This window comes from Pantherophis guttatus, chromosome 5 (assembly GCF_059756535.1).
Source record: "Pantherophis guttatus breed Tessera chromosome 5, ASM5975653v1, whole genome shotgun sequence".
NCBI lineage: Eukaryota > Metazoa > Chordata > Lepidosauria > Squamata > Colubridae > Pantherophis > Pantherophis guttatus.
In genome coordinates, this window is record NC_142067.1 from 92,193,055 (window position 1) to 92,209,426 (window position 16,372).

The 16,372-nt window shown below is 40.9% G+C and overlaps 1 protein-coding gene across 1 annotated transcript in view; it reads left to right on the top strand.

Annotated features, from left to right (window-relative positions):
• SLC9A7 (solute carrier family 9 member A7) overlaps positions 1-16,372 on the top strand; it is a 64,039-nt gene that overhangs the window by 38,779 nt on the left and 8,888 nt on the right. Inside the window, exons 11-14 of the mRNA XM_034431395.3 lie at positions 3,250-3,361; positions 5,961-6,114; positions 11,106-11,165; positions 16,015-16,078. Coding sequence (XP_034287286.1) covers positions 3,250-3,361; positions 5,961-6,114; positions 11,106-11,165; positions 16,015-16,078 — 390 coding nt within the window. The remainder of the gene's footprint in view (positions 1-3,249; positions 3,362-5,960; positions 6,115-11,105; positions 11,166-16,014; positions 16,079-16,372) is intronic.

The window sequence follows — 16,372 nt, forward strand, 5'->3', positions numbered from 1 at the left end:
AACGAGTCCCGATCTAGAAAGGGACGCAACTGGCGAATCAGGCGAACCTGATGAAAAATCCTCCCGGTCACGGCCGTCAAGTGCTCTTCTAAAGACAGCCGTGAGTCCAGGAGGACGCCCAAGTTACGAGCCCTTTCCGTGGGGGCCAATGATTCACCCCCAATAGCCAGCGATGGCGCCAGCTGACTATATCGGGACGTCGGAAACCACAGCCACTCGGTCTTGGATGGGTTGAGCCTGAGCCCGTTTCTCCCCATCCAGATCCGCACGGCCTCCAGGCACTGGGACATCACTTCAAGGGCATCGTTGGGGTGGTCCGGGGTGGAGATGTACAGCTGGGTGTCATCAGCGTACAGATGGTACTTCACCCCGAAACCACGGATGATCTCGCCCAGCGGCTTTACATAAATGTTGAACAGAAGGGGCGAGAGAACCGATCCCTGCGGCACCCCACATATAAGGGGCCTCGGGGTCGATCTCTGCCCCCCTGTCAACACAGACTGCGACCGGTCAGAGAGAAAGGAGGAGAACCACCGTAAAACGGTGCCTCCCACCCCCAACCCTTCCAGCCGGTGCAGCATGATACCATGGTCGATGGTATCAAAAGCCGCTGAGAGGTCTAACAGGACCAGGACAGAGGAACAACCCCTGTCCCGAGCCCTCCAGAGATCATCAACCAACGCGACCAATGCCGTTTCCGTGCTGTACCCAGGCCTGAAGCCCGACTGGAACGGATCTAGATACGACGCTTCATCCAGGTACTGGGGTAGCTGTCGCACAACCACACTCTCAACAACCTTCGCAACGAAGCAAAGGTTGGAGACTGGACGATAATTAGCCAATACTGCCGGGTCCAGGGAAGGCTTCTTGAGGAGAGGCCTCACCACCGCCTCTTTCAAGGCGGCGGGAAAGACACCCTCACCCAACGAAGCATTTATAATCCCCTGGAGCCAGCCTCGCGTCACCTCCCGGGAAGCCAGCACTAACCAGGAGGGACACGGGTCCAACAAACATGTGGTCGCGTTCAATCTACCCAGAATCCTGTCCACGTCATCTGGGGTCACAGGATCAAACTCATCCCAGATAACAGTCTCAAGACCTGTCTCCGTCACCCTCGCTGGATCTATCCCGTCAGAGTCCAGACCTGCCCGAATCTGAGTGATTTTGTCATACAGATATTGAACAAAATCCTCGGCTCTCCCCTCCAAGGGGTCCTCCCGCGCTTCCTGGTGGAGCAGGGAGCGGGTCACCCTAAACAGGGTGGCCGGGCGATTATCTGATGATGCAATAAGAGCAGTAAAATGAGTACATTTTGCTGCTTTTATCGCCACTAGGTAACTCCTAATATAAGATCTTACCAGTGTTCGGTCAGATTCAGAAAGACTAGCCCTCCAACAGCTCTCTAGGCGTCTTTTCCGGCGCTTCATCTCCCTCAGCTCCTCGGTGAACCAAGGAGCCAGGCGAGATCGGCGCCGGGTCAGAGGCCGCAAAGGCACGACTCGATCCAGGGCTCCAGCAGCCGCCCTATCCCAGACGGCCACTAGGTCCCCAGATGAGGCGTGAGCCAGAACCTCCGGGATTGGCCCAAGCTCCATCTGGAACCTATCAGGTTCCATCAGGCGCCTGGGGCGGTACCATCTTACCGGTTCCGCCTCCCTGCGGTGGGGTGCTGCGGTTCGAAGGTCAAGGCGAAGGAGCGAGTGATCTGACCATGACAAGGGCTCGATGACTATCTCCCCTATCTCGAGATCACTCAACCACTGTCCAGAGACAAAAACCAAGTCCAGTGTGTTTCCCCCAGTGTGCGTAGGGCCATGAATTAGTTGGGTCAGGTCCATGGCCGTCATGGAAGCCATGAACTCCCGAGCCACCTCAGACGCCTCACCCACGGATGGCAGGTTGAAATCCCCCATGACCATAAGTCTGGGGGTATCAACCGCCACCGCGGCAATAACGTTGAGTAGCTCGGGCAGGGCTGCCGCCACGTGGCAGGGAGCCAGGTACGTGATCAGCAAACCCATCTGAACCCCATGGCCCCACTTCACAAGGAGGGACTCACAACCGGCTGTCTGAGGTACAGTGGTCTCCCTCGGCCTAAGACCTTCTCTAATAATAACCGCTACTCCCCCACCCCTCCCCTGTGACCTTGGCTGATGGAATGCGTGGAAACCTGGTGGGCACATTTCTACCAGAGGGACCCCTCCCTCTGGGCCCAACCAGGTCTCCGTAATACCCGCCAGGTCCGCTCCCCCCTCATAAACAAGATCACAGATGAGGGGGGCTTTATTTACTACAGACCTGGCGTTGCACAACATCAGACGAAGGCCCGGGCCCTGAAGGTCTGTACTACCTGGAGAACGGGTGGAGCCTTGGGGGCCGGAGCACTCTACCGCTTGAAGACAGCGGGTGCGTGCTCCCTTAACATGATATGGCCCCCTGCTCCCGCCATATCTACCCCTCCCACACACAGTACCGATGGTGAAAGCATAGTCTGGACCAGCTCGACCCCCTCCGGATCCCCCACCACCCCCGCCGAACGTCCTGGCCAAGCCCGACTCTCCCCCTAGTGGGTTATCCCCCAAACCCACAATCCTAATTCCAATCCCACCCCCCTCCCCCCTCCCAGAACCCCTTAAAAGTTTAAACAAGGACAATTTTAAAAAACCCCGCAGCCCCCTCTTTGCGGCATGCCACCTCTCGGGACTCCAGAGCCCGTCATCGAGGTAGGCCCTCGATAGAATGGAGGGCCAAGCCTGCGAGAGGGGGGAGTCTCGCAGACCAAGAAGCTCCGCTGCTGAGTACATTAATCATAATGGGTAACACGACCATATCCTGAGGGTGTATATAAAGGACCGAGGAGAAGATAAAAGAATGGGGGATCTCAGAGACATATTTGCAGGACCAAGTCCCCTGTCCCCTCACAACAGAGGACATAGTCCAAAGCCAGGGCGACCACAGTTCCAGTTTTAGTCTTAATAAGATGTTTTACCATACTATTTTATACTTCTGCTATGTCCCAGTGTTGTTTAATAGCACACATAGATCCGATATTCCCTGCTTTGCATTTGTTTTTTATGAGTCATTGCTTTGGTTTTTATTCAGATTTTGTGTTTTATGCTAGTCATGAAATAAAGCATTTTGATATTTCATGTAATATTTGATATTCTTAAAATTAATGAAATTACTTGGAAATCATACAAGGGATGTATATATATGCCTGTTGGATTCTTAACCAAAAATTGTGGTTAGATAGCGGTTTTCGTGGGACGAGCTGCACACATCTATCCACTCTCTTTCTTCCTAAATTTGGGAAGAAGGCACAAGATCTCCTGGAATTTTCAACATATGATGATGTTTTCAGGTAAATCAATAAATTGAAGCCAATAAAGAGGGTTTCCTTAGATAACAACAATAACAACAATAATAAATATATTATAATATTTTGGTAGTCCTCAACTTAAACTATTCATTTAGTGATTGTTCAAAGTTACAATGCTACTGAAAAAAGTGACTCTTGACTGTTTTTCACACTTATGACTATTGCAGCATCCCTGTGGTCATGTGATCAAAATTTGGCCACTTGACAAACTGGCATGTATTTATGACGGTTGCAGCCTCCTGGGGTCATGTGATCACCTTTTGTGACTTTCTGACAAGCAAAGTCAATAGGGAAGTCAGATTCACTTAACAATTAAATTGTAATTTAACAACTGCAGTAATTCATTTAACAACTGTGGTAATAAAGGTGATAAAATAGGCTGAAATTCATTTAACAACTATCCTCCTTAGCAATGGAAATTTTGGGCTCAATTGTCATAAATTGAGGACTACCTGTATTCATTGGTCATTCTTATTTTTCCCCATTCTTTATTTTGGCTTCTCTGATTTTTTAAAACTTTTTTAACTTCATTGGTTGTTAAGTTTGTACTTTTATTTGTTCTTCCCTTCTCATCCCACCCCATCCCAAAATGAAGAAAGATAAGACCATTTAGGCCATGTAATTTGTGGGATGTTCCCATGGCAATATTAACACAGTTCCAATTGTTTTCTGAACTACATATCATTCATTTCACCCATACTGAGAGATGGAGTGACAATGTATTTCTGTTTCCATTCAAGAAAACAAAATAACTGCCCCATTATACTCCATGAATGCTGTTAATTGCTCAGTAACCACAATTTATTTGCTGAGGTGAACCCAAATAGTGGCAGTGCAGTGATCCTGGGAAATCTGTAGCAGGACACTCTTATGACCTCACACTACTGCTTCTTCTGAAGAAGCATCAGAGTAAACAAATAATTTTAACATTATTGGGAATCTTTATTTTTTAATGGTTCTATGTAATCACAAAAGTAATGTTAAAAGAAAACAATTCTAAGATATTATTATTCTTCCTGTAGCTGGTATATGCTCTTAGAATAATAGAATAACAAGTTGGAAGGGGCCTTGGAGGTCTTCTAGTACAGGGGTGTCAAACTCAAGGCCTAGGGGCCGGATCTGGCCCATGGGATGCTTAGATCTGGCCTGGGTGGCCTCCCTGGAAACAGTGAAGGACCGGCTCACGGTGCCTCTGCCAACCAAAATGAAAGCTCCATTTTCCCTGGCAGAGGGTTGCAGGAAGCCGTCGCAGCTGAAAACGGAGTTCGTGAGCCTGTTTTCTCTGGCAGAGTGCTCAGGCCTCCACAGATGCCCCCAACACGAGTGACGTCGAACTGGCCAGTCCCACCCTGACCACGCCTACCCCGGCCCCCCAACGTCAAACACAATCCTGATGTGGCCCTCAATGAAATCGAGTTTGACACCCCTGTTCAAGTCCAACCCTCTGCTCATGCAGGAGACACTATACCATTCTGAACAAATGGTTTTTCAGTCTCTTCTTAAAAACCTCCAGCACTGAAGCTCCCAGCTCCAGGAGGCAAGCTGTTCCACTTATTAATTGATCTGTCAGTAAATTTCACCTTACTCCTCGGTTGGATCTCACTTTAATGATCTTCCATTCATTACTTCTTGTCCTCCCCTCAGGTGCTTTGGAGAATAGATCAACCCTCTCCTCTCTGTGACAGCCCTTCAAATTTTGGAAGACCACTATCATGTCACCCGTAGTCCTTGTCTTCGCTAGACTAGACATACTTAGTTCCTGCAACACAATGACTCCTGGCCTGGGAAAATGGTTATGAGAGATATTTTGACCTTCTCTTTCAGTAGAGCAAAATTTGGAGCAGGTCTTCAGTATTTGGAATATATGTCTTGGTGTGATTGACATCTTGAAAAATGATAGATCTATTGTGACTCTTCCTGTCCTGTTCTTTGAAAACAATAAGATTTTTTGTTAAAGTAAACAAAATTAAGAATCCTAAAGTCATGTCAAACCTCTAAATAAATCACAATGTTTATCTCTGGCAATTAAGGCAAAGTTCTGGAAATCTGAAAGAACTACCAGAAGGGAAAAAAAATAAGTAGTTAAAAAGTGGCAGTCTCGAGGATTCAACACTGACTTGTATGGACAATACACACAGAGAGATACAGAGACTTAAATATGTCTTAAAAATATATTCCACAGGTCAAATGTTGGGATGTCAACAGCTATTGCAATTTGGGTCCAACTGATAAATCCTTCCTCAAGTTTCATAACTTTGGGCTTTCCCACCATTTACTGTGGGCTTTTTTCCCCCAAAGCTTGATTTTACAAATCACCAATTAAATGGTGGATTTCTTCTAGCTGCTTTGTTGATTGTTGAGAGGCTTGCATAATCTTCAACAGATACATACTGGTCTTGAACAGGATTCATATTTAATCATAGTAACAGGTTCTCTTTCCTGGAGCTGAGAAACTGTGTATAGTTGGTAATTATAGATTATGTCAAGTATTAAGTGCTGGCCTTCTGTTGGATGGAGGTATTCAAAGCATCTCTCCTCTACTGTGTGACAGCCACCATCTTTTTGTCACTGTTGCCTACAGGTCTCCGTGGAGCCATGGCATTTGCTCTTTCCATCCGAGACACTGCAACTTATGCTCATCAGATGATGTTCACCACAACTCTACTTATTGTCTTTTTTACTGTCTGGATCGTTGGTGGAGGCACAACACCCATGCTGTCCTGGCTAAATATAAGGTATCCGGTCTGAATTTGAACCAACTTGTTCATAATTGACTTTTAAAAAAAATCAAATCAGTGTTAACATAGGTATTCAAATTAGGGCCGGTTTGGTCTAGTGGTTAAGACACCAAGTTAGAAAACAGGAGACTGTGAGACACCCTTTCCAAACACTTAAGATTTGTTTGGAACTTTGGGATCATTCTCTTTCTTACCCAAAGGTCTAGGATAATTTTCTAGTCACTCCTGAGCTAAATCATGGATAAAGAAATGTGCTTCCTAAAGAGACAAGCTTTTAAAGATTTGCAGTGTTAACCCTGTCTCCTTTTAATTAAGCTGAGTCTGTCTGTATGTATCAGATAGAAAATGATAGAAGCTGCAGGACATAAAACAAGCCAAAAGGTGGCAGTCATGGGCAATTGTAATAGGAAGAGAAGAAGAGGAGGAGGGATCATAATACTGTAGTGTTAGTTGATTAGCGTTTCAGGCACTGCCAGTTAGTCAAATTAGAGGATACAGGTAATCCTCATTTTACGACCACAATTGAGCCCAAAATTTATGTTGCTAAGTGAGTTTTGCCCATTTTTATGCCACATTTGTTAAGTGAATCACTGAAGTTGTTGAATTAGTAACACGGTTGTTAAGTGAATCTGACTTTCTCATTCTCTTTACTTGTCAGAAGGTTGCAAAAGGTGATCATGTGATCCCAGGACATTGCAACCATCATAAATATGAACCAGCTGTCAAGCATCCAAATCAGGGGTGGGTTCTACTTACTTTTACTACCGGTTCGTATCATGCCTGCGCGCAGATCACTTCTGATGATGTCCGGGTCAGTGGGTAGAGCCTTCCGCCGGTTTTACTACCGGTTCTTGCGAACCGGTCTGAACCGGAGGCAACCCACCACTGATCCAAATGTAAATAACATTACCATGGGGATGCTGCAATGGTCATAAGCATGAAAAATGATCATAAGTCACTTTTTTTCAGTGCCATTGTAACTTCGAATGGACACTAAACGAACTGTTGTAAGACGAGGACTATCTGTACTCTCTCTGCAGTTGGAGGATATTCTAGTTGAGGTTAATAATACTGTACTTTGGCACAGTAAGAAACATAGCCATTACTGATCTTGCTTGCGTTCAGAGGCAATATTCAGAGGAAGGATTCTGTTTAACTGAACTTCTAATTAGAGTATAAGGTGTGATGTGCATTTGAGGATTACTAGTGAAAACAAATGGTACTTGGAAATCTGATATGGTCATTTGTTATCAGGCAACCTTCCAATACAATTTTTGTGTTTACCTTATTCAGTTAGATATCTTTAGCTAGTATTAATGTCCTGCACAACTTTGGCTTAACTGCTTTGAAGATTTCTGAGAGCATATGCACCAAGACAAATTCCTTGTGTGTCCAATCACACTTGGCCAATAAAAAAATCTATTCTATTCTATTCTATTCTTAAAGGTTCTTCATTAGTAATGCTTGAAAAGAGGAAGTCTTTGTTGCAACCATCTTCAGTAAGATGGATGATTTCATTACATTTAAGTCATGCATAAACATGAGCATTTAGCATCCAGTTATCTTTCAGATCTTATGCTGATAACCGCCTTTAGAGAAAATAATGCTTGAATCAGGATATCCTAAACCACTATGATGCAGAAAAGAGCTGATCAACTTGTTTTGCGTACAGTTCTGACAAAGGAAATGGATGCAGCAGCAAAAATGTTTTCTGTAACACAAAGTTTGCTGTTTAAAAATCAATAATTTGAAATGTCTTGTTTTTCTTAATATATACCAGAGAGTCTTACTCACTTAGGAGCAGTTCCAAGAATCTGTGCTAAGCGCATAATATTACCCAGCCACTGAATGGGTTTATGTGGTAATAGTATAAGATAGTGCTGAGCAGTTTACAATATTACAATTTCAGATCATGGCTAAAGAACCAACGTAGGCAAGAATTTATTGTGGCTTATTGTGATTAACTATCCAGCTAGATAACAAAACTAACATGATAGTTTTGAAATGGATTTATAAACCTGGTTTAGTATGATTTAGAATCTTAATTGACCAACCATAATTATTTATGTATTTATTTATTTAAAACATTTATGTAGCTGTTCATCTTATACTAAATTCTGAGTGCCTTCCAATCAATTAGTATTAGTAAATACTTCATTTTAACAAGTTATTAAAATTATGTGCGACTATCTTTGTGCATGCTGCTAGAGACTGAAGGACAAAGTAGATGAGAAAGGGAAAGTACACAAACCACTATCATCTGAGTTTCCCTTTGATAACTATTAATCTTTTTTTTTAATTGAATAATAGTTTAGGCTCTAATTTTATGGCTTGAAAATACTGCATGTCTGAGTTGAGTCACAGTTTCATATAGTTGACGCATCAGTTACTAGCACGTGGTTGGGTAATTTCTGAAAACTTCTGACAGCTGGAACTTTGAAACTGTTCAAGACAGCCTGGCAAGAATTATTCAGTCAGTGAAGAACTATAGGAAAGGCTTGATCCATATTTTGGAACTTTTATTTAGTAATTTTAAAACAAAACATTCCATAATTATAGTTCTTTCTAAGACCTCAAGAATGGTATCTTGGATAGATGGTATAATGCCACATAGGTTTTGCATTGCCCCAGGAACATTGTTCCAGAATTTTGAAAATAAATATAACCTGTTAAATTTTATATGTATGCTATATATTTTTTATGTAATTGGAATTCTGGTAGCAATTTTATCCATAATGATCTACAAGCAATTGTGTGCAAATGAAAAGACAATTCTCCCTATCTTTCCAATCAGTAAACCTTGATTCAGGTATGGCTTCACAAGAGTATGAGTCAAAACTTATTCCTTCTGGGTTTTTTCTCCACACAACATTCCTTCAAAGAAAGCTTCTTAAAAGGAGGAAGATTGTTCTAGAAATGATGAGATACATTGCAAAGGAATGGGCACAGTGGTGAAAAAATTAGCTAAGACATCTGATGCAAGCAGAACTTTTCTTGGCAAAACACTCAAATTACGATCACAGAAAATGCCACAATACTCCCTTGTTGCCAGATGTTTCCATTTCCATAGCGAAAACATCAGGAAAGCGAATACAAATAGTCCTCGAATAACAGCCATTTGTTTAGTGACTATTCAAAGTTACAACGGCACTGAAAAAAGTGACCGTTTTTCACACTTACAATTTACAACTGTTGCAGCATCCCCGTGGTCACATGATAAAAATTTATACACTTGGCAACTGGCATGTATTTATGATGGTTGTCCGGCAAAGTCAATAGGGAAGCCACATTTATTTAACAACCATGTTTACTAACTTAACAACTATGGTGATCACTTAACAACTGGGGCAAGAAAGGTCCTAAAATGGGGCAAAACTCATTTAACAACTGTCTTGCTTAGCAACAGAAATTTTGGGCTCAGTAGTGGTCGTAAACCAAGGACTACTTCTGTAAATCATATAGCTTGGACACATTGTGCTGCAATGCAAAGATGGGTTGCATTCCTTCTCTACATTTTTGGTGTGACTGCTGAACTCTTGAGTCCTGAGTAATAAAATACTATGATGTTATATTGCATCCAAATATGCACCAGCTGCCACATTATAATCAGTCTCTGGATTTTAACCAATAAAATGTAATTCTTGGATGAGGATCTGGCCTGCATGAAATAGAAAACTCTTGCCTTTAATGGTGCATTGCAGGGTTCCTCGATTTATAAGCACAATTGATCCCAAAGCTTCTATTGCTAAGTGAGACAGTTGTTAAATGAGTTTTGTCCCATTTTATGATGTTTCTTGCCACAGTTGTTAAGTGAATCACTGAAGTTGTTAAGTTAGTAATATGGTTGTTAAGTGAATTTGGCCTCCCCATTGACTTTGTTTGTCAAAGGTTGCAAAAGGTGATCACATGACCCTGGGACACTGCAACCACATAAATATGAACCAGTTGCCAAGCATCTAAATTTTTATCACGTGACCGTTGGGATGTTGCAATAGTCATAAGTGTTATTGTTATGGTTATGGTTACCATAACTTTGGACAGTCACTAAATGAACTGTTGTAAGTCAAGAACTACCTGTATTTGAATGATCGTATGAGGGTCCTTCAGCAGTCCAAGCTGAAGCTTCCTCTCCAGGAAGTATCTATTGAGTGACTACTATAAACACAATCAGATTTTTTAAAAGTTCACATTTCACTCTTCTTAGTATTGTAAAGTTAAGGAGAAAACAGTAGAAAGTGCTTTGATGTTGGTCAAGTAGGCATCCAGAGGAAAAGGTTACTGAAGAAACAAATGATGAAATCACAGAAGCAGCAGAAAAACTCAGGAAAGTAGATTACCACTACAGGAAGCAAGGACCTGGAAAGAAAACAGTCACATTCCATAAAAGCATAAAGAGAAGGATAGAAGTGACTCTGAAAAGAGTAGAAACAACGTAGGAATGAGAGGAGGAATGATGGGGAAACTTCTCATTATAAGTACCTCTGATTAATTATTACAACAGGATTTCTATATACATTTCAGCTCCAGTTTGTTTTTTGTTTGCTTAGTAGGGTTGATGAAGACTTGTAGTGTTTCATTATGTGGAAATTTGTAAACTTAAGGCAGGAAGTCATCAAGACTTCCAGCTTTTATCTCCATCCTTGCTCTCCACATTCCATTGGAGCAGAGGTGGGTGGCAGGAAGAGGGGAAAACGAATGAAGGAACCCTGGTTATGGATCAAGGACACTTGAAAGGGAAGGTTTGCTTGGTGCCCTTAATTTCTTTTAATGATAATCATAATAATGCTTGTTAGTTTACTTAAGTGAGTTACTTAATATTATTGCCTTTTTTCTTACTGTTCTTTTTGATTTTCATACTTTGCACTCTGTTGATGATATTTTGTTTCGGGCAAAGCAGTCCTAGAAGAAACAACATGGAAAGGCAATTTCTTTTTTCTTTTTCTTTTTTAATGTATAAGTAAATCAATCCCATTTTTGTGCTATACTAGAGTCGGTGAATATATTCCATCGGTGGAAGAGATGAATGAAAGCCGCTGGCTGTATTTCAGGTGACCAAACAGAATGACCTTTACCTGGTGCTTGGCTTTCTTCATTTTCCTAACCTCAAGCGTGTGCATTCTTTGTCTGCCGTTGCATGTCTTTCTCTTAATGCTGCAGAAGACTTTTTACCATTCTTCGTTTTTCTGCAAATTTTGCTACATGTGAATTGGAAAAAATACTATTGTCATTCTCCATGATGTTCTATCTAGCAACTGAAAAGAGTGCAGAAACTCACAAGCAACCATAAGTGTGTTAGGAGCCAACTCCTTCTTTGAAAATCAGATTGCATTTATTATCTTGTCCCAAAACCCACTTCAACTTTACATTATCTGGCCTTTGCCAAACTGGGCTATTCTTCTAAATCCTGGTGAGGATTGGATTTTACATTTTTGCATGAAGAATTTATCCTTAAATAAATTAAGTCAATTTGTAGGTGGAAGTGGATATTCTAAAGAAATGTTTGCTAGAAATGGATTTGGGAATAATAATAATTCCAATTGGCAGCCACAGATTAAAAGTACATAGGTTGCAGATCTAATTGGTTTTTGAATATCTAATAACTAGATTTTTGGAAAATCTAAGTAATGTTCCACTGGTTTGCATTTTTTTATGTCTGTTCATTTTTTTCTTTTGCCTTAAATGCTGTAGCTCTGGGTTAGTATGGATGTCACACTGAAATTTAAAACCCTGCCAAATGTAAGGCTTTAGAGACTCAGTTTTGCTTATCCTTGTTGTGAGGAAAACATGAAATAACCGAGCTGTTTGAACAAACTATAGTTTTGTACTGATTATAAATAACTATTATATAAATAAAAACATTCTTTGCTTGCCAAGCATCAGAGAAAAGAGGTAGGAGTTTATGATTTTGGAAGGCTGTCTTCCAAATTTTTGCCAAGTATGTTTTACAAGCAGATGGAATGGAGAGAAAGCTCTCTCCAATTTGTATTGGGGGATGCTCTCATTCAGATAACCTCATTTGAATTATGGAGGATATTGTTACTGCTCAAAGTTTGGGTTTTGATGTACAAATAAAACCAGAGTTTTATGGTCCTTGGTTGTGATCTACAATTAAAATCATATCCACCCAGAGTCATTGTATACAAGATGGGCAGCCAATAAATTTCATAATAAATAAAATTGCTAAAAGTATCCTGGAATTAGAATAGAAGCATAGTAATACTTAACAATTGTTATCTTACCAGACACTTTCTCTACTTTGCATCTTCCCCTAAGTAGTTGTACTTAAATATGAATTCATAGAAGTTGCTAGTTTAGGAGGCCCAAAGTGTCAAGACCGTGGTCTGAAAAAAGAGGGTATGTTGTCTTCCTCTCTACAGGTAAAACTGCAGCCTAACCTAGATTAAAATCCATTGCCTGCAGTTGTGTATAATAAAAGATCCTAACTGCTCCCTTGGGCCTTTCCTTGTCAATACAGATTGCCACTCAAGGCCTCAAGAATTAAACTGTCCCATAGATCTCCATACCAGGGTTGCAAGTCAAATGAGGGTGTCTTGCTCTTCAAAGAAGAACCACCTTATGTTTCAGTTTCATGTTCAGTAATTTAGCTGGGTGGATGTGAAACAGTGGAAAGCTATATATGGAAAAACTGAAAATATGGCTTGTTCAAAAGAATTAGGGCGGTAAAATTAATAAACAGAAAATCATAGTGGGAAGTTTTGTTTGTTTGTGATGAGTCATAGAGACCCAGAGGAATATAAGATATATTTTACAATATTTCACTGTATTGTAAGTTAAAACATTACTACAAAGAATCCTCAAGAAAAAAAAAGAATCCTACAAGAAAAAAGTCAAGGAAACAATTGGTCCATTCGTGGGAGAAAGTGGCAAGAAGGTGACAAGCAACAGAGAGAAAGTAGAACTACTTAACTCATTTTTTGCAACTGTCTTTACACAAAGGGAAAAAACAATCCAACCTATCAAAAACAGCACTACAAAAAACAGATTAGGAACACAAGTTAAAATAGGGAAGAAAATGGTAAGTGAGCACCTGTCTAGACAAGTTCAAATCACCAGGACCAGATAGATTACACGCCAAGGTTCTGAAGGAACTGGTAGACGAGATCTCAGAACCACTAAACTATATCTTTCAAAGATCCTGGAACACCGGGGAACTGCCAGAGAACTGGAAAAGAGCTGGTGTAGTTCCCATCTTCAAAAAAGGGGGAAAAAACCAGATCCAGGAAACTACAGACATATTAGCCTGTCCTCAATACCAGGGAAGATTCTGAAAAAGATAAGCAATGAATCAGTGAACATTTAGAAGCAAACAAAGTAATAACCAAAAGCCAACATGGATTTGTCAAAAACAGATCATGCCAGACTAATCTTATTGCATTCTTTGACAAAGTGACAAAATTAATGGACCAGAGGAATGCTGTCGATATAATTTATTTGGACTTCAGTAAGGCATTTGATAAAGTAGACCATAACATACTACTAAATAAAATAGAAAAATGTGGGTTAGACAGCATCACCACCAGATGGATTCGTAACTGGCTGACCAACTGCACTCAACATGTAGTCCTCAATGGAACTGCATCTACATGGAGGGAAGTATGCAGTGGAGTACCCCAAGGCTCCGTTTTAGGCCCAGTACTCTTCAACATCTTCATCAATGATTTGGAGGAGGGGATAGATGGGGAACTCATCAAATTTGCAGATGACACCAAGCTAGCAGGAATAGCCAACACTCCAGAAGATAAGCTTAAAATACAGAAGGATCTTTTTTATTATTATTTTTTTTTTCCAAACATACAAATTACATCCTTTCAGAACAGAGCTTTGATCCAGTCATCACTTTGTTCAATTTTTAACAAAATCTTTAACAAAATTTTATCTATTCTATTTTGCCATAGCACTTATTTCTAAATCTTAAATCACTTATACAACTAATACCATCTTTAAAAAAAATTAAAATACAGAAGGATCTTGACAGACTTGAACATTGGGCGCTATCTAACAAAATGAAATTCAATGGGGAAAAAAAGTAAGGTTCTACATTTAGGCAAGAAAAACAAAATGCACAGGTACAGTATATGTGGTACCTCGCTCAATAATAGTAACTGTGAGAGGGATATTGGAGTCCTAGTGGAAAACTATTTAAATATGAGCCAGCAGTGTGCAGCAGCTGCCAAAAAAGCCAACATAGTTATAGGCTGCATAAACAGAGGGATAGAATCAAGATCATGTGAAGTGTTAATATCACTTTATAATGCCTTGGTAAGGCCACACTTAGAATACTGCATCCAGTTTTGGTTGCCACAATGTAAAAAAGATGTGGAGACTCTAGAAAGGGGGCAGAGAAAAGCAACAAAGATGATTAGGGGACTGGAGGCTAAAACATATGAACAGCTGCAGGAACTGGGTATGTCTAGTTTAATGAAAAGAAGGACTGGAGTGACATGATAGCAGTGTTCGAATATCTCGGGCTGCCACAAAGAAGAGGAAGTCAAGCTATTCTCCAAAGCACCTGAGGGCAGGACAAGAAGCAATGGGTAGAAACTAATCAAGGAAAGAAGCAACCTAGAACTAAGGAGAAATTTCCTGACAGAACAATTAATCAGTGGAACAACTTGCCTCCAGAAGCTATAAATGCTCCAAGACTGGAAGTTTTTAAGAAGATATTGGATAACCATTTGTTTGAAGTGGTGTAGGGTTTCCTGCTTAAGCAGGGGATTGGACTAGAAGACCTCCAAGGTCCCTTCTAGCTCTGTTATTCTGTTTTCTGTTTTCTTTTTTCTTTCAGTTAAGAATGGTATCAGCCATATTCCTTACCTTTGCCTTTACTTGGCCACAAATTTGCCTTGGGTTTGAATTTTTCATTGGGTTCTAAATGTCACTGATAGGGTGTACTACTGCTGACTGATCTTTTCATGCTTACAAGATTTCTACTGCCTTAAAAAAACTACTTGCTTATGGTATATTTTCCTGCAGGGTTGACGGAACTGTTGGCTTTCTATGCAATTGGTTCTTCAGTCTTTATTTCACTTCTGATAACTGAATTCCTCAAAGACGCCTCTACAGAATTGATGTAGTCACTAGAGACTTCCTATCACATTCTTCTAAACTCTGGGGACTGATTTAGAACCATGGTATATGTGCAGGAGATGGGGCGGGATCATGGTGAACAGGGTGAATTCAGTAGAGTTGCTGCTTCTCTCCTGGTTCTCAAACCCTGATAACATCCAGTCCATGCTGTAGGTGGCAATATCAACCCCTGGAGGCAGATTTGGTTCTATGCTCCTGATTTTCACTTTCTTCTATTGATTCTCTACAGCAGGGGTGCCCAACCTTGGCAACTTTAAGACCTGTGGACTTCAACTTTCAGAATTCCCCACCCAGCATGGGAAGTTGAAGTCCACAGGATTTAAAGTTCCCATGATTGGGCACTCCTGCCCTACAGTCTTTCAAGGCCAGATAACTCATTTCCTTAATTAATAGCAATAGTCATTAGAAATTAAAATCCAGATAGGTACTCAGTTGAGGATTCTCTTAACAAATCTGGTTGTTTTATTAAAACAGTGAGAAAGCTGATGAAGCTTTCAGGGTATGCAATAGTCAAGCATTCTATTTCTACACAATTTTGATAGCTTCAGCTTTATGGAGTGGCATTTTACTGAGGTTGTTAAAAAAATACACTACTATCCTGAAATTAAAGTATTAGAGTAGAAGCACAGTAATATTTAACAATCATCATATTACCAGACACTTTCTGGTACTCTTTGCACTATGCATACTTACAGTATGCTACATCTTTTCCACTAGCCTCAAGCCCAGTGGAAAAAGTATTAATTCAGTTAATTATCTCATGCTCTTTGTTTCCCAATATTTCTACAGAGTTGGAGTTGACCCAGATCAAGACCCTCCACCCAACAATGACAGCTTCCAAGTCTTACAAGGAGTAAGTAGTTAACTTTTTCAATAGGTCGGTGATGTTCCTATACAAGCATGTTTGAGCAGCATTCATATTCTACATTCCACCCCCCAAACTTGTGCTTAACTCATGTAGTTGTGAAATTCACAGGTAAGATTCAGCCTTGTATTACAATATACAGGTATATGGGGCAGCCAAGTTCTTTGTTCGTTAGGAAGTTTTTTATGTTTAACCTTCAATTTTGTTTCACCCTATACATACATAGGGAAAGGGAGAGAAAGAAGGAACAATTACATTATAGTGCCTTGTATTCTTTCATTT